Here is a 24,889-nt window from a genome sequence, read left to right as displayed (position 1 = left end):
TTATTCAAGTAACAGTTTCTTGAGTCAACTGCAACTATTGAGTTGAACACAAAAGTATAATAATGGAGACATCTAAGTTGCCTCCCTTCTGTGGACTTTGAAAGAAACAAGGCATGCAATACAGTAATGCTACAAGGTAATATTTGCTGGGCACTTTACTGTGCTAGGAACTTTAAATGCAGTATTCTCACAGCAAGGCATGAAATTGGCTATTATTACTACTCCTGTTTCCATGACGCTTGACCTTTACTGTGAGGTTACTTGCAACACTGTCCATTCAACAGATGTGACAAGTAAGTCCTCCAGGTTTCCACAATCAGAAAGTGGATCTAGTACCCACACCCAAGTTTAGGCAAAGATTTTTTTTGTTTGTTTTTTTGAGATGGAGTCTCGCTCTGTCCCCCAGGATAAAGTGCAGTGACATGATCTTGGCTCACTGCAACCTCTGCCTCCCGGGTTCAACTAATTCTCCTGCCTCAGCCTCCCAAGTAGCTGGGATTACAGGCATCTGCCACCGCACCTGGCTAATTTCTGTATTTTTTAGTAGAGATAGGGTTTCATCATGTTGGCCAGACTGGTCTTGAACTCCTGGCTTCAAGTGATCCACCTGCCTCAGCCTCCCAAAGTGCTGGTATTACAGGCGTGAGCCACCACGCCGGGCCTAGGCAGTTTTAAGCACAAAACTATATTACTATTGCATCTACTTGAAAGGGTTTTGCATTTTCCAGTGCAGAGAAACCAGCCCTTGCACTCCTACACGCTCCTCCACCCCACCCTCATCACACATATGGACACAGGTGTGTGAACTCACACATACAGGTTGCCATGGGTGGCCCCTTGGTATGAGGGCGGAAGTATAATGATCCATTCTGGGACTTGGTAAGATTTCCTGGAACAAAACAGAGGGCTTGAGCCTGTCTCAGTAATGATGGCAGTCATTTATGAGGCATTTCAAGATCTCTCATTAGTAATTCCCGACAGGATCCCTGTCCGGATGACTCACAGAGCAAAGTAGTGAGTGAAGGATGAGGACAAATGAGGAATAGTGAGTTCCTGGAAGTGGGATCAAAAATAGTCATTTTGAATTTAACCGTACTTCCCAAGGACAGGTACGTATTGAGGTCAATGAAGTTTCAAAGAAAGTCTTGTTTTTCTCTGTGATTCAATCTAAAAATTACTGGGGATTTTCTCCATTGAACATGAGAAAATATATCCCTGAAATAGGAATTTTCTTTTTAGCTACCATGTAACTAATGATTGCCCATACATTTAAATATCTATTTAGAATATATAAAGCAACATAGCACGGAACTCTTAGAAAAACCTAGCAAGTCTGAAATGATTTCCTCTTCTCCTTGTGCATACCTGCCAAAAGAGAAGGAAAAGAAAGAATAAGTGGGAATGACTCAATGGCTGAAATAACAATACAGCCATTCACTGTGTCCAAACACAGCACCAGAAGCAAGGCACTCAGTGGCAAACAACATAGAACTTCTGTTTAAAGCTATTCTCTTTTTTTTTTTTTTCTTTTTTAGACGGAGTCTCACTCTGCTGCCCAGGTTGGAGTGAAGTGGTGCAATCTCAGTTCACTGCAACCTCCAAAGCAGCTGGGATTACAGGCATGCACCACCATACCCGGCTAATTTTTGCATTTTTAGTAGAAACGAGGTTTCACCATGTCGGCCAGGCTGGTTTCACGCTCCTGACCTCAGGTAATCCACCCACCTCCATCTCCCAAAGTGCTGGGATTACAGGTGTGACTCGCCGCGCCCAGCCAGAGCTACTCTTTTGCAACACCGTCAGCACATAAAACATTTGCCTCACACGTACTGACATGGTAGGCATTCTGGTCCCACCAACTTTCCTCTTGGTGATAATTCTCATTTGAGAAATACTTCCAATATTCTGAGACATTCTGGTTTAAGAAAAAGTGACGTAACATAGCATGATGTATAGGGCTGTATAATTTAGGGCCCAGCCTAGAATCAGAAAATATTGGGTCTGAATCCCACCTGAGCCAATTGTAAAAGTCAAGTCAAGAGTCAAGGGTTTTTTTTGTTTGTCTTTGATTTTTTTTTTTGTTTTTTATTTTATTTCATTTTATTGGCGTTGGACTGAGATGAGAACTAAATGGGAAAACTGACAGAAAATGTCTAGCTCAGTGCCTGACTTATCATAAGCCCTAGAAAGATTTCATGAGAATATTATAAAACATATGGATGTACATCCAGTATGTCACCTATACTATATTACATATATTTAGTGTATATTGCATATAACATATAATCTAGTGTATGCTGCTGCTGCATCATATATAGCATATAATGTATATATAAATAGGTATCATATGCATAAATTATAGTATGTATCAATAGCTATTATTTTTACTAACATAAACAGTCATTAACCCCTCCTGACAAATCAGAAATTATGGTGTTCAAGCTCAAGTCGGGCTGCAAAAGATTTTTAAGAAACAAACTAGAGACTTACAAAAGAATTTACCAGGGAAGGATTTGCCAACACTCGGGGCAAAAAATGACTGAGACACGTGACTGAAAAGCAGGGCAAGGAAACAGAACGCCCCTTCGCTCCTCCTTGGCTGGTGGTAGTTTTGTATCGGATTAGGTCGAAAGGATTCAAGCCACTTCAAAACAATCAACAAAAGTCTCCAACTTCCCTTCCTGAATTAGCAAAGCGGGTTCTCTTGCCAGCCCGGATGATTCTAGAAGTTGTGTGTGTTTGTCACTGGACCTGCCTAGGATGCACCTTGGGGTGGGGGGGTGGGCACTGGGGACCGTGGTCTCGAGCTCTGTGTGCCCCTCCTTTTCACAAGCTAGTCGGCGTACAAGAACAGAGACGGGCGGTGGACATAGGGTAGGTGGCCCACCCTGAATTCAAGCGTCTCTGGTACAAGCCACCCTCTCCAAGGCGCATTTCCTAACTTCCTAAAGAAGTAACAGCAGCTGCTAATTTTTGGTGACTGGTGACTATGGACAGCGCTCCGTTGTTGCTGCTTTACGTGCGTTCATTTATTTAATCTGCAAAACAACCAGACATGAAACAGCAGGAAAGAAATTCTACAAACTCCCCTTCTCGCTCAAGTTAAGACCCAAAAGTCTCCTCTTCGGGCACATTTCAGTAAGACTCAAATCCTCCCCGCTCTGAGAGGCGCAGAAAGCCAAACTTCCTCCAAAACAAAACTTCAGTCCAGGCTGGGGGATCTGGCTCCCGGGAGGTGCGCGGGCTCACCGGGCTCCTGGCAGACGCCGGCCGCTTTCCTGGGCCCGCACTCGGGGACCTCACCCGCCCGGCATCGCGATTGTGCAAGCGCCGGGCGGCAACCACGGCAGCCAGGGCTGGCTCCTGCCCGCAGGAGGAGGGCAGGGAGGCGCGGTTGGCGCAAACCCGATGAACTCCGGGCTTCGCGTGCCTTCCCGGGGGTTACCTCCGGGGTGGAGTCTGCGGCCCCCACCCCACCTCCCGCGCCCGGCGAGCAGCGAGCGCCCCGGTGACCCGAGGCCCGGATGCCCTCGCTCACCTCGCTGACTCCATCCTCCTTCCACTCCCTCCCCTGGGTCCCGCGTCCCTCGGAGCCTAGTCAGCCAGGGGCCACTCCGCCCTCCTCTGTGTGCTCATTGGCCACCCAGGGCATGCCCTGTCTCCATAAATGCAAGGTCCCCGGGCACGAGAACGTGGAGAGGGGCCGGAGGGAACGCGGCGCCAGCAGCATCTCACCTACCCTCTTTGACACCTCCTCCCCGCGGTTCCAGCCAGACACTAGAAGTCAGGTTTGCAGACCAACAGGAGGACTCCCAGCTTTCCCTTTCCAAGAGGTCCCCAGTCCCTGGCCGCCCTCTTCCAGCCCCTACGGCCAGCGCAAGGAGGCACCAACGCTCTGAGGCAGCCGCACGGTGCAGCGTCGAGCATCCTCGCCGAGGTCCTTTCTGCCCCGTCCCGCCTCACTCCGCTCCATCACACCAGCCGGCCCTCTTTGCCGCCCCTTAACAGAATCGTTAAGCTCCCAGATCCCACCAGTGCCTCGTACCAGCCTTGCCCCACCCCGTCCGTCCCCGTGCCTTCCCACGCCCCGGTGTCCCCCGCTGCCATGAGCTCCCCCATCAGCAAGAGCCGCTCGCTCGCCGCCTTTCTGCAGCAGCAGCGAAGTCCGAGGCAGCCCCCGAGACCCGTGACCTCTGAGGAGTGCACACCCCCTCAGCCAAGAGAGGTGCCCATCTGCCCGCTGACAGCTGGTGGCGAGACTCAGAACGCAGCCGCCTTGCCGGGCCCCACCAACTGGCCACTGCTGGGCAGCCTGCTGCAGATTCTCTGGAAAGGGGGGCTCAAGAAACAGCACAACACCCTGGTAAATACCTTTTCGCGCCCCTGATTCCCTTTCTCCTCCCTGTTCGCCCTCCCAGCGGCGCTCCAAACCTTCCCCGAGGTGCGCGGCTCTGGCGCACGGTGCGCTTTGACGTCTGAGCAGCGACGGTCCCCGGTCCCCGAGGAGGAAGGAGGCGGGAGGAGGGAGAAGCGCTTCGGGGACCGCGGAGGATGCGCGCTAACTCCTTGCTGTGCCCGGCCCGCTGCAGGCGGAGTACCACAAGAAGTATGGCAAGATTTTCCGCATGAAGCTGGGTTTCTTTGAGTCGGTGCACCTGGGCTCGCCGTGCCTGCTGGAAGCGCTGTACCGCACCGAGAGCGCGCATCCGCAGCGGCTGGAGATCAAACCATGGAAGGCCTATCGCGACTACCGCAAAGAAGGCTACGGGCTGCTGATCCTGTGAGTCCAAACCGAGGGACCCGGGCATGCGGCCGCGCCTAATGAACCTGACAGCGCCTGGAAATTGTGAAGAGGCGGGAATTAGAGTTCCCTGGGGTTAGATTCTTCTTAGGCAGGGCGGATACCAAAGCCCCGCTCCGGGGTGACTGCAACCCTGAGCTCTTGTGTAGATTAGAGTCAGTCCATTAAAATGCCGTGCTGTGCACCGGACACCTGCGTTCTCTCTGGCAAGAGGGCAGGGCCACACCCTTCCATCAAAGAAACGCCAAAACAGGGTTGTACAAACTGTGGTGCTCAGATCCCTGGGCAGGATGAGGTTGTGAAGTTAGCTTACCAGGCAAACATCTTATACAAACAAAATTAGCCTTTAAAACTCCCTGAAATGCCTTGCAAGCTCAAAAACCAGAAGTTAACCTCTTTTGCTTTTTACAATGGCCTTTTCTGCAAAGGATTGGGGGTCATGCCTCATTTCTACTTGTAAAATTTGAATCAGGAGGGATGTCAAAGTTGTATTTTAGGTAGATAAATGCTACAATGGGATGTGATTCTTCTGCTTTTTAGTTGTTAGCATTTAACAAATTAGCACCTTTATTTACCCGCCCCCCCATTGTAATGCCTAATGGTTATATTTTCCAGGATATTACTGGAATTAAAACCTGTATTAATGCACAGTGCATCACTCTGTGTGGTATGCTACAGGGCAGGTGCATACAACCGCGTGATTGCAAGAGGCTTTTTACTACTCCAGTGAATTTCTGGCTGTATGTTTTTATTTGGAGGTGATGGTAAAATTCTTATTCTGAGGTGTTTTGTAAATATGAACCCCACATCAATGAGTTGAAAGAAGACGAGATTCTTTCCTCAAACAGATCAGAGTTGCTGGTGATGGGGTGTTCACATGCCCCTTTTCACTGCTAGGAATTAGCCTCTGGCCTCCCAGCTCCCACTCCCTGCAAACACACCTCAAAATCCCTGAACCCGGATTATCTGGACTTTCTAGTGCAATCTTTGACTAGGAGGAAAGATGCCTTTTCATCCTTTGTCAAACAATTGTCAAAATATGATCACTATTTTATCCCAAATATTCTAATGTTCATATTCTCTGGCTATTTCTCAACATGATTCTCAGTGTTTATTTGATTGTATGGTTCCTGAAGTTGCAGCTGGAGGTATTTCTGCATCTCCTTTCTTTTCTTTCCAATGTGCTCTAAATGTATTTCTGCTTCTCTCACAGGGAAGGTGAAGACTGGCAGCGGGTCCGGAGCGCCTTTCAAAAGAAACTAATGAAACCAGTAGAAGTGATGAAGTTGGACAACAAAATCAATGAGGTTTGCAGCCTGGGCCAGCTTTCCTGGGGCTCCTGGGGACATAGGGATATTAATAGAGCTTCAAGTCACAGCCACAAAGTACAGAGAAAAAAGAATGCAATTCGGATGACTTAAGGGCGTCTTCTCTCTCTCCATTCCTTCCTACAACCTCCTCCCCACCAATATCTCTCCCTCCTTCACCCTCTGTATTTTTTCTCTCTCTCTCTCTTTTGAGATGGTGTCTCACTCTGTTGCCCAGGCTGGAGTGCAGTGGTACAGTCTTGGCTCACTGCAACCTCTGCCTCCCAGGTTGAAGCAATTCTGCCTCAGCCTCCTGAGTAGTTGGGACTACAGGTAACCACCACCACACCCAGCTAATTTTTGTATTTTTAGTAGAGATGGGGTTCCACCATGTTGATCAGGCTGGTCTTAAACTCTTGACCTCGTGATCTGCCTGCCTCTGCCTCCCAAAGTGCTGGGATTACTGGCGTGAGCCACCGTGTCCAGCCCTTCAGCCTTTTTTAAAGTCGTATCACAATGAGGGAGAAATGAGGAACATAGACTTTCGTATTCTACAGCCTTGGATTTAAGCCCCAGTCTTCCACTCCCTGGCTATGAGAACTGGCGATATCACTCAACTTCCCTAAGCCTCAGTTTCCTCATCTACATGTAACAGTTCCCACCTCATGGGTTTGCTGTGAGAATTAAATGAGATAACCTTGTAAAGTTCTTAAGTTGTGATACTTGAGCTGGGTTTTGCAGGAAGAGTAAGAATCTGAAAGCAAAGAAGGTGGAGGAAGGCATGAAGGCAGAGGAATAGCCTTCTGAAAATAGGGAGGCATGAAATGACATGGTGTGTTCAGAGAATCAGTCATTTAGTACAGCTGATGTAAGGCTTTCTCTGAAATGATACTGGACAGATCTTAACAATATTTTTGAATTATACTGAAGCATTTGGACATTATTCCTTAGCCAACATGGAGTCAAAGGGGGTTTTAAGCACATAGTAGTCTCTTTTTACTTCCGTTAACTTTGGATGTTTATTTTGAACTAGATGTGGCCCCAGATGGGATCATACAGGTGAAGAATTGCAAATGCAGAAGCTTCCAGGGGCCACATGACTAATATAAAATAATAAGGCAGACCCAGTGAAAATTTTAGGAAGCATGACAGTGCATGCCCCTCCTAGGAGGGACAGCAGCCCCAGTGCCAGCAAAGGGTGGCCACGTAGGAATGCAGTCCTCGTGTCGCCAAGTTCCGTAATTGTTATTTACATTTTAAACTAGTAGTGGCAAATCCATACATTCATATGAAACCTCTTGTTTTTTTTAATGGTAACAAATTCAAAGTACTTTTAAATGCACTATGTGGGCAAACTAAACATGCAAACTAAGTCCACATGTGTGGACTTTCTGATCAGACCAGCTCTTGGTAGAGTCCAGGATGGCAACTTATCAGCTCTTTGTCCACAAGTGAGCGACTTGGCCTCTTTAAGCCTCAGCTTTCTCATCCATTACCTGGGAAATGAGTGATAACAGTACGTACTGCCTCATGGGGTTGCTGGGAGGATCAGCCAATACCCTTTGTGCAGTGTTGGGTACCACATGGACCTCATTAAATGAGGCATTAGTCATTGAAAACTGGTTTATGAAAGTGGCATCCAAAGGTCTTATGTAACTGTCCCAAGGTCATAGACTACCCAGGGAAGAAGCTGCGTCCAGAATTGGTAGATCTTCTGGCTCCAAATTCAACATGCTTAACACAACCACCAACTGATAAAGAGACTTTTGCTTGTGCAGATGTGGAAGGGCACACCTCAGGATAGCTGCCGATTCACAGTCCTCAAGATGCTAAGAGGGACACTTGGCTGATTCCTTTGTGGTTTATTCCCCCATTCTGATTAGGAAAAAAAAAAGTTTTTCTTTTCTTAAATTGCCAGAATTATTTTTAGATCAAAAGCTGAAACATAAGCTTCAGGGTGGCTTCAGGAAAAGCTCAGGAAATAACCCAGGACAAGGTCCTTAGGGGATAAGGTGGGTTCCCAGGGAGAGTATATAATTAGCATGACTTCAGGATGAATAACATGACGGCCAGCGAATATATGATGTAGCAAGGCCTGAAGTTAGCTCAGTGAGCTTTGAACCTTTGTTTTCCTTCAACATCTTTAAAGTGTGTCTTTTGTGGTTGTTTTCTTTGAAGGTCTTGGCTGATTTTATGGGCAGAATAGATGAGCTCTGTGATGAAAAAGGCCACATTGAAGACTTGTACAGTGAACTGAACAAATGGTCACTTGAAAGTGAGTTACCACTACAGTCTTGCTCATTAATTTTACAGGTGATTTTGAGAGTGAAACATGGCTCTGTTGGCAACCCTTCTGTAATCACGCATTATTGCTGCCTAGGGAAAGGCCATCGCAGCCCTTTTCATGCTTCTTTTATGTGCTTAAGTTATGCCTTCAACCATGGATTGTTTATGAAGTCATACAACAAACATTTGTTGAACACTGGCTGTGTGTCTGGCACGGTGCTAGGTACTAGGGATACGACGATGAACAAAACAGATAACCTCCCTGCCCTTGGGGAGCTTATATGCTTATATGCTAGTCAACAAGTAAACACATTTTAAAACATACCCTTCCAAGAAGTAAAGGAAAAGAGAAAGGGAGTTAAGAAGCATGAAAGCCAGGTACGGCAGCTCATGCCTGTAATCCCAGGACTTTGGGAGGCCAAGGTGGGCAGATCACTTGAGGCCAGCCCAGGAATCTGAGCCCAGCTTGGGCAACACAGCAAAACCTTGTCTCTACCAAAAATACAAAAATTAGTCGGGTGTGGTGGCACATGCCTATAGTCCCAGCTACTCGGGAGGCTGGGGTGGGAGGATTGCTTGACCCTGGGAAGTCGAAGAAGAAGCGAAGGAGTGATTGTGCCACTGCATTCCAGTCTGGGTGATGGACTGAGAACCCAGAGAGAGAGAGAGAGAGAAGAGAGGGAGGGAGGGGAGAAAAGAGAGAGAGAAAAGGAGGGAGGGAGGGAGGGAGGGAGGGACAGAAGGAAGGAAGGGAGGGAGGAAGGAGACAGAGAGGAAGAAAGAGAAAGAAGGAAGGAAGGAGAAAGAAAGAAAGAGGAAGACAGAAAAAGAAGAAAAGAAAGAGCATGAAAGAGGTGCAAATCCTTTTTAGTTAAGAAGACATTTGAGCTAAGTCCTAAAGGAAGGGAAGGAGCAAATCACAAGGGTTCCTGTAGAAGACTGTTCCAGGCATTCCAGGCAGCAGAGACAGCGAGTGCAGATGCCGGGAGGTGGAAGCATGAGCGCAGTGTCTGAGGAACTGCAAGGTGCTGGTGTGAGTGGATCACGATGAACAAGCTGGGTCGAAGCGGAGGCTGTGAAAGAAGATGAGGTCAGAAAGAAGGCAGGTTAGGTCCTGGCAAGACTTTGCCCCTAGTCTGATTCAGATGGGGCAAGCGAGGGAGGGAGGGCATGACCGCTTTCTTCAAGGATCACTCTGGAAGAGCTCACTGCCCATGGGGGTGCAGGCAGAATGGCAGTCAACCGTGATGAGGCAGGAGAGCGCCTGGCTTACGACATTCAAGGCTGTGGGAGAACGGGAGAGGGCCGCCTAAGCCAGACATGGGCAGGGGTGGCTTCACGGAGATGGGGCCTCTCAGCTCAGACCTGATGGTTCAACAGGAGCTCACCAGGTGAAAAGGGAGGAAGGAGAGTGTCTCTGCAGAAGAAGTTCAGAATGAATGAAGTATATCCTGTAAGAGATGGGTGTGGGAGGGGACAGAGGCTGGGAGAGGGCCGGCAGCCAGCTCATGGAGGGCTGCATGGATGAGAGTTTGCATTTGAGCCTGGAAGTAACCACAAGCTGTGGGAGTGTTTTTAGCAGCAGTATGACATGGGCAGATTTGCTGGGAGGATCACTGTGGCTGCTGATGGGAGGGATAGAAGGAAAACCTATAACACTTCCATAAATTCAAGTTCAGAATCACTGCCATAAATAGATTAATATAAAAATAGGTAACTTTCTTTTTATTAATTATTTGAGACAGAGTCTCACTCTGCCCCCAGGCTGGAGTGCAGTGATGTGATCTCGGCTCACTGTAACCTCCACCTCCTGGGTTCAAGCGATTCTCCTGCCTCAGCCTCCAGAGTAGCTGGGACTACAGGCATATGTTACCATGCCTGGCTAGTGTTTTATTTTATTTTTTGTAGAGACAGGGTTCTGTCATGTTGCCCAGGCTGTTCTCAAACTCCTGGGCTCAAGCAATCTGCCTTCCCCAGCCTCCTAAAGAGCTAAGATTACAGGTGTGAACCACCATCCTTCACCCTGTGTCCTTTTTTAAAAAAAAGTTTACAGGAGATAATTTTTAGGACAATGGGGAACATTTTAAAATGGGACACAGATTTTTTATGAAATGGCCACTAATGTTCTTAGGGATGTTAATGACACTGTGTTTATGTAGGAGAATGCTTTATTCTTGGGACATTACTGCTAAAGTATCTAACGGTGAAGTGTCCTGAGAGCTCAAAATTATTTCCAAATGGTTCAGCACACACAGTCACATATACACTTGTATGCATACATACACACAAAGAGAAAGAAATGGCCGCAAAATGTTGATGAGTTCAGAGGATACAAGTTTTCATGTTACCACTCCTTCAAGTTTTCTGTAGGTACACAATTTTGAAATGAAGAGTTGAGAATTTTATTTTTAAAAGGTTTCTTCTAAATAAAACGATGAAGTGGAAGAAAAAACCCTCTATGAAGTGCTAGCCCAGTACCTGGCATGTAATAGGTGTTTGGAACATAATTATTTCATTCCCTTCTCTTCCTCTGGTGAATGGCTTCCAAACGATTATGTCCGGCAATAGAATCCAATAAGTGACTCTAAAAACCCAGCTGAGTTAGAGGCATAGCGCAGACCTGACCCAGCAGCACCTTTGCTAGGGCCCCTGGATCTCCTGTGTGACTGATGTGACTCAGCACAGTGGATCTCTGAGCAGGACGTTCTAAGGTGATGAGTCATTGGACCTGGAGATTATTTCCAGAGAAAGAGGAGAGTGATTGTGCCCCCTTTCTCTCAGACTCTTTGCTTTTTCTCGATATCCTTGGACTATTGCCTTTTCTCAGAAAATCCCGCACTTTTAAGAGGCATAGAACTGTCTTTAATAGCCAGCTAAACACAGACTCCAGCATTGCTGTGATTGTGTAAAGTGATGATTATTTCAAATAACAGGTATCTGCCTCGTGTTGTATGAGAAGAGATTTGGGCTTCTCCAGAAGAATACGGGGGATGAAGCCGTGAACTTCATCATGGCCATCAAAACAGTAAGCAACCTCTTTAGGACAGCGGTTTTCTCGACTGATGTTTTACATATTTACTTTTACAGAACTTCAGTGTTTCCCAAAAAATGGCATACACACATATTTTATTTCAATAGTTAAGTGTTCATTTTATGTGCATTATCTATGTTAGTGTATTTATGTGCATATATGCAGCTGTCTCCAACCTTTCTGGCACCAGGGACCAGTCTTATGGAAGACAAATTTTTTATGGATGGGGCAGGGTGGTGGGGGAGGGGCAGGGAGGGAGGATAATTCAAGCAAATTACATTTACTGTGCACTGTATTTCCGTTATTATTATGTACTTATCATAATGTAGAATCAGTGGAAGCCCTGAGCTTGTTTTCTTGCAATGAGAAGGTCCCATCTGCGGGTGAGGGGAGACAGTGACAGATCATCAGGCATTAGATTCTCATAAGGAGAATCTACCTAGATTCCCTACCTAGATCCCTTGCACTGACAGTTCACAACAGGGTTTGCACTCCTGCAACAATCTAAAGCAGCCATTGAGCTGGCAGGAGGCAGAGCTCAGGTGGCAACCCTTGCTGGCCCCCTGATCACCTCCTGCTGCGTGGCCCAATTCCTAGCAGGCCACTGGCCAGTCCTGGTTCATGGCCTGGGGGTCGGAAACCCCTGCGTATATGCGTGTTACATAAAGAAGCACATTAAATACATTATTTCTTTGTTTAGGCATGGTTAAAATCACTATTTTAATTAAAAATCAGTTGATTAAAAATGCTTTTTAAAAAGAGACCGAAATTTTTCAGATTTTACCTTTTTGAATAGTTTGGGTAATGTGTAGATAGGATAAACGCTGTGAAATTGGTTTGGAAATCACTGAGGTTTGGAAATTATTAGAAATTGAAGTGAATATAAAAATTATAGTTTTCCCTCTTTTATTTTTTTTTTGACAATTAGGTCATAAGATTACAATTTTAATCAAACACATCCAGTGGGAAATCATCCCCCATATTACTTTCCATACTGAAAGGAGGTGGCAGTGGGGTATGGTCATTTCTCCCGGGACCAGTGCAGAGAGAGCCAGGGGTGTCCTTGTAATTCCAGCCTTTCAAAAAGTGCAGGGTGCTGTGGTTTAGAATGCCCCTCTTCCAGAATGTAAATTGTCTTTGGGAGAAGGAGAATTCAGAATAAAAAAGGGTTTGCATTTCTCTCAGATGATGAGTACGTTTGGGAGAATGATGGTCACTCCAGTCGAGCTGCACAAGAGCCTCAACACCAAGGTCTGGCAGGACCACACACTGGCCTGGGACACCATTTTCCAATCAGGTAAAGGGCTGCCCTTCACATCCAGCCAGAGACAGCCCAGCACCCCTGTGTCTGCAGCTGCAGAGAGAAGGTCTGGAGTGACCTCCCGGACCTCATCACCACGTTTAGGTTTTGCAAACACATGTGTTTTGGGGACTGCCTTTGCGTACACAAATTCTAGGTAACAAGCTTTCTGTAGCCTTCTTTGGGAATTAAGAGTGGTTAAAAGTAAAATCTGGCCAGACGCAGTGGCTCACTGCTGTCATCACAACATTTTGGGAAGCCGAGGCGAGCGGATCACCTGAGACCAGGAGTTTGAGATCAGCCTAGCCAACCTGGTGAAACCCAGTAACTACTAATAATACAAAAATTGGCTGGGCGCGGTGGCTCACGCCTGTAATCCCAGCACTTTGGGAGGCCGAGGTGGGTGGATCACGAGGTCAAGAGATGGAGACCATCCTGGTCAACATGGTGAGACCCCGTCTCTACTAAAAATACAAAAAAAATTAGCTGGGCATGGTGGCGCCTGCCTGTAATCCCAGCTACTCAGGAGGCTGAGGCAGGAGAATTGCCTGAATCCAGGAGGCGGAGGTTGTGGTGAGCCGAGATCGCGCCATTGCACTCCAGCCTGGGTAACAAGAGCGAAACTCCGTCTCAAAAAAAAAAAAAAAAAAAAAAAAAAAAAAAAAAAAAAAAATTAGCTGGGCATGGGGGCAGGCGCCTGTAATCCTAGCTACTCAGGAGGCTGAGACAGGAGAATTGCTTGAACCTGGGAGGCGAAGGTTGCAGTAAGCCAAGACTGCGACACTGCACTCCAACTTGGGAGACAGAGTAAGACTCTGTCTTAAAAAAAAAGTAAAATCTATGGAGTCAGGGATCAGCTGGGTTCAAGTTGCTCTCTGTCACTGGTTGTTTGGGTGGCTTGGCCAAATGTGCTATCACCTTTTCATCCTCAGTTACCTTGTCTCTAAAATGGACTAATAATAATTAATAATAAAAAGAAGAGTACCCACCACCTCAATGTAACTGTTTCTGGGTCTAGTATAGATTACAGATAACATAAAAACCTGGGATATCACAGTATCTCATTGGCCAGAGCTCTTTCTGCTACATGATGAAGGGGAAGATTTGATGCTAGGCATTGTTCACTCATACATTTATTTAATCCTCACAACACACCTGTAAGGTAGGTCCTTTTATTTGCCCTGAGAGAGGTACCTGAGACACAGAGAAGTTAGCAAACATTCCCAAGATTGCATGCTAGGTGATGGAAAAGCCAAGGCTTGAAGCCAGACAGAGGGGTTCTGGGACTCGAACTCTGACTGCTGTGCCATATCCGAACATCATTATTATTACTATTTTCATTATTCTAATGAGCCTGGTGGTTGTTTGCCTCCAGGTGAGGGAAGGCAGGGTATGGTGGCGCATGCCTGTAATCCCAGCTACTTGGGAGGCTGAGGCAGGAGAATCACTTAAACCCGGGAGGTGGAGGTTGCAGTGAACTGAGATCATGCCACTGCACTCCAGTCTGGCAACAGAGCCAGACTCCATCTCAAAATAAAATAAAATAAAATAATTAGGAAGATACATGCCTAGACTTTACATTATAAAGATTAGAAATTTTTACCATTATTGTCAACATACATGGGCACTGTACTTGTGTGTATGTATGTGGGGTGTGTGTGCTTAGTAATATCTGGGTCCAAGTCAGATTCTGAAAATCAACCCTAATCCTACCTTCTTTTATGCTTATTTTCCCAAGAGCTAAACTCTTACTACTCAAAAGTATGACCTGCAGCCCAGTGGCATCAGCCTCACCTAGGAGCTTGTTAGAAATGCAGAGTTCCAGGCCCACCTGAGGCCTGATTCAGATTCTGCATTTTGGGAAGATGCCCAGGTGATTCATATACACATTCTAAAGTGTAAGAAGTCTTGCTCATGTGGGCATTGAAACATCCTTGCCGACTTAACAAGAAGCCAATAATTAGTGTGTGTAGCAAATCGTCAGTGTTCCTGAAAAGACTATTTAGATATTGTCAGAAGGATTTGGGGCTGAAGTTTTCTTTTGTGATTTTTCCTCATCCTAATTTTAACTGACTTCCTCTCTTTCTTCTCTGCTCTAATAGTCAAATCTTGTATCGACAACCAGTTAGAGAAGTATTCTCAGCAGCCTAGTGCAGATCTCCTTTGTGACATTTATCACCAGAATCAGCTTTCAAAGAAAGAATTGTATGCTGCTGTCACAGAGCTCCAGCTGGCTGCGGTGGAAACGGTAAGGGTAGGCTGGATTTGAGTTTGCTAAATTAACAGTCTGTACAATTTTTAGATGACAAACTTTAAATAGTAATTCATCTCATTCATTTCACCGGGATTCACTGAGCAGCAACTTCACAGAAACGAAAACTCTCATACTAGATGCTGCTGTGCCTCAATGCACAGCCTTTTGTCCTTAAACATAGTGTAGGAGGAGACTTCACATGCCCCAGTGACAAAATTCCAGAGTAAGATGTAATCAGTGCCGTGATGTACAGGCAAACTGCTATGGGAATTCAGGAGCAGCAAAGTCCCATGCCCTGGCAAGATACAGAATCCAGATCTTTCAAAATTGGATGTATTTTTGTTTAGTTGCACACATATCCCAAAGTGCCTAACTGTGGCTGTTACTGTGAAAAGAAAATGGCATACTCTCTTTCAAGCCAATAATATTTTTATCTGCTTAGAATTGTAAAGAAAGTCTCAGACAAAGAGTCTGGGACAAGTGGGTTTTAACTAACGTGAAACAGCTCATTTTAAAGACCAAAATTCTGTCTCTGATATAGCCAGTACTCCCTAGGAGATAGTATAATGGATACTAAGTGCAGACCAACCCCAAACAAATCCTTCCATAGGCACTCAGGTAGGTTTAATTGACTTGGATACTTCTTCAAGCTATGATGGGAGCGTTGTACGTGAATACTCCTCCTAAGTCATGATTTCATGCACCTTAAAGTCTTTAAGCAAAATGTAAAGCAGGCATTTATTTTCCATGTGTTTCCCCTTCTGTGCTGTTTCTCGCCTGAAGAAAAGGTAGGGTTTTCTCTATTGGGACATAGCGAGTCTCTCATTTCTCTTCATGCTCCAGAAGGTGGCTGAAAGTAGAAATCCATCCTCGCTCACTTTCCTATTGAATTACTTACCCTGGGAGGTTCCTTACAGTGTTGAAAGTAAAGTGTACCCATTATTCTTTCATTTTTTCAACTGGAATTGACCTCCCTGAGGGCTGAGGGCAAGGTTTAGGGTTGTCCACTGCTGTGTTTCCAGGACATAGAACAGTACTTGGCATATAGCAGTGGCTAATAGATTCTTGTTGAATAAATGAAGGAATTCAGGAGCTATTGAGTGCTTACTGTATGTCTGGGACTGTTCCAGGTTCTTGAGAGACCACCATGAATCAGAGACAAGGGTTTCCACTCTCACGGAACTTGTATGCAGGTGGGGAAGACAGACAGTAGACATGTGAACAAACAAATGTGGTCACTTTAGATGGCGGTGTGGATTGTGGAGGACACCATCAGGGTGGCATAATAGAAAGAGGTGGAGATGATTGGAGGAGACCCCTCTCTGAGAAAGCAGTATGTACTGGAGCCGACTCTGGAATAATGAGAAGGAGCCAGCCATGGGAAGACCTGGTGGAAGAGTACTGCAGGTAGAGGAAACGGCCCACGCAAAGGCCCTGGGGCAGAAAGAGGGATGGAGCTAGAGAACAGGCAAATGTGGTGAGAGCTGACACTGAAGAAGTAGATGGGCCGTGTTAGCAAGGGCCTTGTGAGCCTGGGTAAGGCATTAGGATTTGATTGCACCTGTGATGGGAAGCTCTTGCAGGGTTTTAAGCAAGGGAATCACCTAATCATTTATGTTTTTAAAAGTGAGCTCTGACTGGACTCAGCAGAGAGAGTAGATGCAGCAGACAAGTTCATGAGCTCGGTCTGTTCAACGGAGGTGAATCCAGGATAGCGTGTGTCCCTGAGGTTTCCCAGGCCACTTCCCCTGGAATCAGCTGCTGCAGCTCAGTCCCTGCAGTTTTCCTTACAGGCTCGGACCATCTTACATGGTGGCTTTGGTAAAAGCGACAGTTATCTGCCTTTTGGAAACTCTGTTTGGTACTTGCGGTGAGGGACTCACTGATATGGTTAAATTCGTTTCTTTTTTTGGTCCTGGCTATTCTGAAAGTCACATTTGGAAAATCAGACCCATTTCAAAGTGTATCTAATTTGATGGCTACACCCTCTTCCTGTTTTGTAAATTAGACTCTTGTAATAATGCCGTCTACAGTTTATTTGTAGCCGAGGCTGCCAGTTCACTGACATGAAGAAGGCTGCCTGGGAGGCATCTTCTTCCAAAAATAATAAATAACCATCATCTCTGAATGGTCTTGCGCTTTGCTTATCTGTGTGAATGGCACATGGCACTTAGCAACAGCGCCTTCATGTCTGCGAGGAAGGACACAATGATCGTTTTTAGGGAATATTTGGCTTAAATTAGCAAAGGCAGGCCTAAAAAATAAATATATATGACTATTAGTGGTGAATATTATGTAGCCTAAAGCTACACTGGCTGTTTCCACCAATATTTTTTCTCTAAATGCCTTTGAAGAGAAAATAAAACATGCCACTTAAAGGGGCGTGAGCCTTTGTCAGAAACTGCAGCTGCTTCCTTGAAGTACTCAGCTCAATGCTCGAGTTTCTTATTTTGGCGTTGGCACCCTCGTATGAGGGCTCTTTACATGTGGCTGAAACCCTGAGTGCAGATACTGCCTTTTATTTTGGTGGTAACTTTTTAGGGTATGGCCAAAAACTTTTAAATTCCAGGAATGCCATTTCTTGTCCATTTGCACTGTACCATTTTCTTCAGGGCTCTCATTAGCAACAGCCTGAGGATCACCATCCCGCTCTGTTTACTCTGTTTCTACATTCATGTTTTTTATCTCAAGCAACTTTTAATTAAATTTTTATTTTAAGATCATCGTAGATTCACATTCAGTTCTAAGAAAAAATAGAGAAGGATCCCTTGTATCCATTTCCCAGTTTCCCCTAATGGTAATGTCCTGTCTAATAAGAAAACATTATCATAACCCTAAAATTGTCATTGATTTAACCCACTAATATTCTCATTTCACCAGTTTTACATGTACTCATTTGGGTTCAAACAATTATTGTGTCAAACTGTATGTTAGGCCAGGCATGGTGGCTCATGCCTATAATCCCAGCACTTTGGGAGGCCAAGGCGGGTGTTCAAGACCAGCCTGGCCAACATGGCGAAACCCGGTCTCTACCAAAAAATACAAAAATTAGCCAAGCGTGGTGGTGGGTGCCTATAATCCCAGCTACTCAGGATGATAAGGCAGGAGACTCACTTGAACCCAGGATGCAGAGGTTTCAGTGAGCCAAGACGGCACCACTGCACTCCAGCCTGGGCGATAGAGCGAGACTCCATCTCAAAAAACAAAACAAAACAAAAAAAACCTGTATTTTAAATATTCTAAAGCAGCTGATTAAAAGATTATACTTTTATTTCCTCAGTAAATAATTTAAAATATATCCTTAATTGATATGTTTTATAAAATAAATCTGCTTTTTCATATATTGGATTTATCTAAAGGCAAAGCAATAGGATGCATGAAAAAGCTTCACTAATAATATATTTGCAGAACAAGGTGGTTAGGCATCATCACATCACCTTTTCTTCAGCTAATAGTGGCTTAACGCAGTTATTTACAAAAACTCAAGTTTATGTCCATTCGACTTGCAGACAGCAAACAGCCTAATGTGGATTCTCTACAATTTATCCCGTAATCCCCAAGTGCAACAAAAGCTTCTTAAAGAAATTCAAAGAGTATTACCTGAGAATCAGGTGCCACGGGCAGAAGCTCTGAGGAATATGCCATATTTAAAAGCCTGTCTGAAAGAATCTATGAGGTAAGAGCATCTCTCTGAGCCAATATGAATGTGTTAGTACACTGTTGTCTTAAATACAAAACAAGGGATCCCCTACTCATGGGCAGCTTCCTCTAGCTAATTAGAAACATTTATCACACTGCAAAAAGTCTTTGGAGCCATATTTCTTTTCTGGCACTCATTTTCTAAATCATCTGGGCAAATTCTATTCGATCTTGGAAAGTCGGTGCCCTCCCCTTTAATTCGGTAATCCTGCTACTCTAATGAACGCTGTAAGCACTAATTAAGATTGGGGCATGATTGAAGGCTATGAGATGAAAGCTCACAAAAGAGCCATATTATTATATAACAGGACCTAGAGACAGCTTTGTTTTTGAGCCTCTGGTATAAAACATTTTTTTGGAAATTTTTTTTAGGCCCTTTCGGGAAAACACAACTCACAACATGTTAGGATTAGAAGGAAACTGTCAACTAGAGAGGAGAAACTTTGAACATCAGGCTTCAAGGGCTAGCGTAGAAACATACACATTGAAGTCTGGAGGGACGTATGAAGAAAGCCAACGTTAACAGCTACTAAACAGCCTTGCACTGGGTTTTAACTAACTCAATAAGATGAGGGGAACAAGAGATGTGAATCTTGGGAAGAAAGAGACAACTCCTTTAGGAAGAGCTGTGATCATGCTGCCTTTCTGAGTATGCACTTGGGCAGCACCTAATCCAATCTGCATTCCCACTGACACTTCAGTGCTCACCTTTACATCTTTGATTTTATCTTCTCAGGCTTACCCCGAGTGTACCATTTACAACTCGGACTCTTGACAAGGCAACAGTTCTGGGTGAATATGCTTTACCCAAAGGAGTAAGTAGAATTTGTATATTCTACACCTTACAAAACCTCGAAAGATACACTTTGCAAATATTCATCAGCTCCCCCTAGACTTTGTACTGGAAAACATCCATTTTTGGAAACACAGAGATGGTAGTGAATAGTTGACACATTGCATAGTATAAAATTAGAATTAGTGGCTACGGAGACAGAGACCTGGATTCAGTTTCACCTTTGTCTGGGTTATCTTGAATGAGTTACGCAATCTCTGTGAGCCTCAACTTCTTTATCTGTAAAATGGGTTTAATAGCAATCTACCACACAGGGTTGTTGTGAGTGTGATGTGCAATTTTAAAGCCCTTTAACTATTTATTACCTGGAGCATTTTAAGCATTCAGTGCATGTTGCCAATCATCATTATCATAAATTTGTCGATTTGGCTTTTCATTTGTAAGGTGACAACTTTTGTAAACTTTGCCATTTCAAAGGTCTCTTCTGGTTATTTTAAATGCTATGTGTTTCTGTATGTTTTTAGACAGTGCTGATGCTGAATACCCAGGTGTTGGGATCCAGCGAAGACAATTTTGAAGATTCAAGTCAGTTTAGACCCGAACGTTGGCTTCAGGAGAAGGAAAAAATCAATCCTTTCGCTCATCTTCCATTTGGCATTGGAAAAAGAATGTGCATTGGTCGCCGATTAGCTGAGCTTCAACTGCACCTGGCTCTTTGTTGGGTAAAACCTTTACCCGTTTCTGCAATTATGTTCTGTGCTATTTCATAAGGCGGAAGAAGAGAGGGGTAATTCTGTTTTTGTGTGCACGTGCATTACAGATTGTGCGCAAATACGACATCCTGGCCACAGACAATGAGCCTGTTGAGATGCTGCACTTAGGCACGCTGGTGCCCAGCCGGGAGCTCCCCATCGCGTTCTGCCAGCGATAAGATGCCCCAGGTGAGCATCTAGGGGGTTCATTATCCTCTGCAAGATACTGACAAGGATGAGGGATGAGCCATACTCAGAAGTTAGCCAGACTGGGGTTTGAATCTCTGCTCACTTCTAACTGGCTGGGTGACCTTGAAAAGGTCCCTAATCTCTCTGCTTTTTTTATTTGTAAAATGAGGACCCAAAGAGAGTGTATCACAAAAAATTAATATGAACACCAAATACCTATTCCTGAGCCTGGCATCAATTAAATATTTAGTAAATGCTAACAGCTGTTCATGTTTTTTTGCATGTGAATAGCAAACGTTGGCAAACTTTTTCTGTAAAGGGCCAGTTGGCCAATATTTTAGGTTTTGTGGACCATACAGTCTTTGTCACATCCTCTTATTAGTACCTCAGAGCGTGAAAGGGGCCACAGATAATCTGTAATTAATGAGTGGGCTGATGTCCTAGTTTTCTATTACTGCCACAGCAAATTACTAAAACTTGTTGAGTTAAATGACACACATCTATTATCTTATAGTTCTATAGATCAGAAGTCTGACAGGGCTCCTCTAGGCTGAAATTATAGTGTTGTCAGAGCTCTAGAGGAGAATCTGTTTCCTTGCTAGTTTGGGTTGTCGGCAGAATTTAGTTCTTCATGGTTACAGGACTGTAGTCTTCATTTTATTGCTGCTGTCAGCTGAAGGCTATATGCAACTTTTAGAGATTTCCCATATTCCTTGGCTCATGAAAACTTCCCCATCTCAAAGCCAGTAACAATGGTCAGTTGAGTCCCTCTCACGCTTTGAGTCTCTCTTTCTTCTTATGTTGCTTCTGTCTGACATTATCCAGGATCATGTCTCCCATCTCAAAGTTCATAACTTTAATTGCATCTGCAAAAGCCGTTTTTTCACATTAGGTAGCATATTCATGTGTTCCAGGGATTAAGGCATTGACATTTTAGGAGGACTGTTATTCTGCCTACAAAAACTGTTCTGATAAACTTTATTAAAAACAAGCAGTGGGCTGTATTTAGCACTAGGGTCTAGGTTTGTGTTATGGCGGGACATGTAATGTAAATGTATATATTTATCAGCGTGTATTGAATACATATTTTTTCTGCTGTATGCCATTCAATAGAGGAGTTCTTATGTTCCCTCCACGACTTTTGCCATATCCATATACCAACCAGCTGCTATTTATTTCAATATTACTGTGTTATTTCCTTTAAATTAACATAAGCCTAATAGTATACATTAGCCTTGTCCTGAGCAATAATTTCCTTAATGAAGAATTAGTAAGTCTAGTAATATTCTCCTTATATGCATTAAAATGAATTCAAGAAGTGATCAAAATTTAGTCTAAGAAAGCTCCAATATCATTAATATGACATTTGTAACATATGGCTTTATAGAGTGACATGTCAGTATTTAAACCCAGATTCTATCATTTTGTTCTTTGATCAGCACCTCCTAGGATTTTCCTAGAAGAAATTGCTGTTTGCCAATGGCAAGTTAAGGAGCATTTGCTGATTGGTGGATTATTTAGAGAAACTTGCAATTACAGATGAAATTTCTGAACAAGGCCCAAATGAATATATTATTATTCCTCCACAGAGTGTCTGATGCTATTATGAAATATGTCAAATTCTGAGCATCCCAACCAACAGAACTGAATCAAGTAGAACAAGGAAAGTATTCTCATTTAATTGTGAGATCCCTCAGTCTTCAGCAAAGACAGCATGCATGTTGATTACAGCAAGCCACACCTGTGGCAAGAGGCCATGGCAATTTTAGTTTTAGAATATATTTTTGGCTAATAATTTGTCTTCTTTAAATATACTTCTTTGATATATAATTAGGGTGCACCTTTTTTTCAGATTTTTTTTTTTTAACCAAGACCAAAGCAGCCATTTTGACATTTCTACAAGAATGGTGCTTACGGCTTCTGCATTACTGGAAAGCAAACTCCAAACGCCCACAGCATACAACAGCTTACAAAGAACATTTAAGCCCAGGTGTTGATACTTTTTCTTCTGTAAAATTGTTCCAGAAGCTGTACTATCTTTCTAGATGATGGTATTTGCTAAGATCACATCCAACTCAGGGAAGCGGACTGAGTGCTGAGATCCAGGGCATTCTACAGGGTTCACTGCTGGTTTACCCTTCACCTGCATCAGCACTGTCTTCAGGTGCTTACAATGACCTGGGAGCCTGTTCTCTCTTGCATCTTCCATGACATGAAAGGGAGGCTGGCACCTGTCAGTCAGGTAGAGGTTGCTAACCGTTTCAGCCCCTGCCTACCACATTCACTGTTGGAATCTTTAATTCCCAAGAATAAGTTTACATTTGACAATGAAAGATGTACAACAGCTAAATTTTCTGGGGCTGGGAGTAACACTGACAATCCATTTACTATAGCTCTGTTTAATGTACTACTTAGGGAAATACCTGCTTGATAATGTAAGCCAAGCTAAATGATGGTTAAAGTTACCAGGCCTCCTATGAAATTGTGTTCTTCCTGCATTGCAATAAAAATGTTATTGGGAAATTAGAGAACACCTCTATTTTTAAAAGGACTTTAATGAAGTCAAACGTCTTGTAAGACTAGTGATTTACTGTGGCATTATTTTGTTAAAGGACCTTAAAATTCTTTATTTTCTTAATGTAATTCCTTTATGGCATTGAAGTATGGATGAAGCAATAGTTTTTAAATTGAGTTTGTGCATATGAAGCACAGACATGCATGTATGTGTGTATCTGTGTGTGTATCTGGGTGTGCCTGTGTGTATGTGTGTTCTACTAGCAATTTGCCTCAGTCATTTTTTTTAATATTTGCAGTACTTGATTTAGGATCTGTGGTGCAGGGCAATGTTTCAAAGTTTAGTCACAGCTTAAAAATACTCAGTGTGATTTTAATATTATAAAATGAGTTCCCATGCCTTAATTTTTCTGTCTATTCAATGGGACAATTGTAAAGCACGCAAAAGCTAGAGATTTGTTATATAACATTTGTTTTGTGATTTGAACTCCTAGGAAAAATATGATTTCGTAAATGTAAAATGCATAGAAATGCATGCAATATTTATGACTTAAAAATTGAGTTTACAGATGGTTTATTTGTGCATGTTTTTACTACTGCTTTTCCTAAATGTATACTGTATATAATTCTGTATATTTGATAAAGATTTCCCTTCCTAGGTTTTATTTTTAGACTATTTCAGAAATATACATTTGTCTTTATATTTTAATAAATATGTACATATCTAGGTATATGCTTTCTCTCTGCTGTGAAATTTTTAGAATTATAGATTTACATGTCTTGTCAGATTTCATCTGGTATACCTTCAAATTCTCTGAAAGAATAAAAGTTTTAAAAATATTTGAGAGACTTCTCCTCTTTATTGCCTTTGTTACAATAAAATAAAAACAAATTCAAACTCTGTGTTACTAGTAGAAAATTTCCTCATATGGCCTACAAGCCCTATATTACAAAGTCTGCCCTTAGATAAATCTAGACGTTAATAGCAGTTTTACTGCAAGATTATTCTTATAATTGCAAAATAACTTTCCATGTTTTTGCTGCTTAAATATTTCTCAAGTCTAGTTACTTCCATCTCTACCCCCCTTGCAGTCACACTGGTTGTGGCCACTAACATCTCTCGCCTGGACCCACTGCAGGAGCTCCCAGCTGATCTCAGCCTCTCCTGCTTCCTTCCCCTCTATTCTTTGCACACCTGCCTTATTGGTCTTTTCAAAATCCAAACCTGATCATGCCTCATCCTGCCTCTGGGGCTTCCCATTGCTCTTACATAAAGATCTGATTCTGTAATCCACTTATTCCAGGCCCTATCAGGTGAGGTCCCACTGATCCCCCACACCTCAGCCCATGTCATCCACCCCCAGAGGCCTCTGGACCCCAGCCACAGTGGCTTCTGCCAGTTTCTGCTGTTTCTTAAATGCTGGCAAGAGGGTTCCTCCTGCCGTCTCCCTCCTAGCATGCTCTTTCTCTGCCTGTTCTTCTCCTACGCACCATCTAGGTCCATCCAGCTTTCACTTCCTGAAAGAAATCTTCCTTGATGACTTAGATGCCACAAGGGCTGTCTCTGGCACCGGGTTTCATTAGGGTTGTGATTCCCGAGGAGACCTGTGTGATTGTGAGGACAGAGGGATGGGGAAGGGAAAGAAGCCAACAAGCGTGTGGTTTTGAGTGAAGTTCCAGCCTCAGCCTGATCCCCGGGGAGCTCTGGAGTGTCCATTGCAACTCAGTTTGTCATCCTTGTGCCCAGGGCATGGGGCTTCCACACTCCTTCAATGCAGGCTGCACCTTGGGGTGCAAACTCCCGGGTACTTCTAGACTTTACATATCCAGGCAAAATGGCTATCATGGCCAGAAGGGAGTTTTCGAAGAAGGCTGCAGGTGCCAGCCATTAGGAGCAAAGCATGCAAAACCTGAGAGGAGGGCAGAAAGACTGGCAAAGGGTGTGAGCAGCACGGGGTGGAGC

At 44.1% G+C, this 24,889-nt stretch overlaps 1 protein-coding gene across 1 annotated transcript; it reads left to right on the top strand.

Annotated features, from left to right (window-relative positions):
* Positions 1–3,693: 3,693 nt before the first annotated feature.
* Positions 3,694–23,766, top strand: LOC105727531 (1,25-dihydroxyvitamin D(3) 24-hydroxylase, mitochondrial). Its single transcript, XM_012467481.2, has 12 exons — positions 3,694–4,363; positions 4,590–4,780; positions 6,015–6,108; positions 8,287–8,383; positions 11,328–11,419; positions 12,611–12,722; positions 14,828–14,973; positions 18,489–18,655; positions 19,415–19,493; positions 19,996–20,193; positions 20,292–20,412; positions 22,265–23,766. Exons 1-11 carry the CDS (start codon positions 4,106–4,108, stop codon positions 20,400–20,402), a joined length of 1,545 nt encoding a protein of 514 aa, XP_012322904.2. The 5' UTR covers positions 3,694–4,105; the 3' UTR covers positions 20,403–20,412; positions 22,265–23,766.
* The last annotated feature ends 1,123 nt before the right edge of the window (positions 23,767–24,889 follow it).

The sequence above is a fragment of the Aotus nancymaae genome, unplaced genomic scaffold (genome assembly GCF_030222135.1).
Source record: "Aotus nancymaae isolate 86718 unplaced genomic scaffold, 86718_ANA_hifiasm-v0.15.2.pri h1tg000029l, whole genome shotgun sequence".
NCBI lineage: Eukaryota > Metazoa > Chordata > Mammalia > Primates > Aotidae > Aotus > Aotus nancymaae.
Note: the sequence above shows the minus strand (reverse complement) of the source record. Positions and strands in the feature narration are given on the sequence as shown.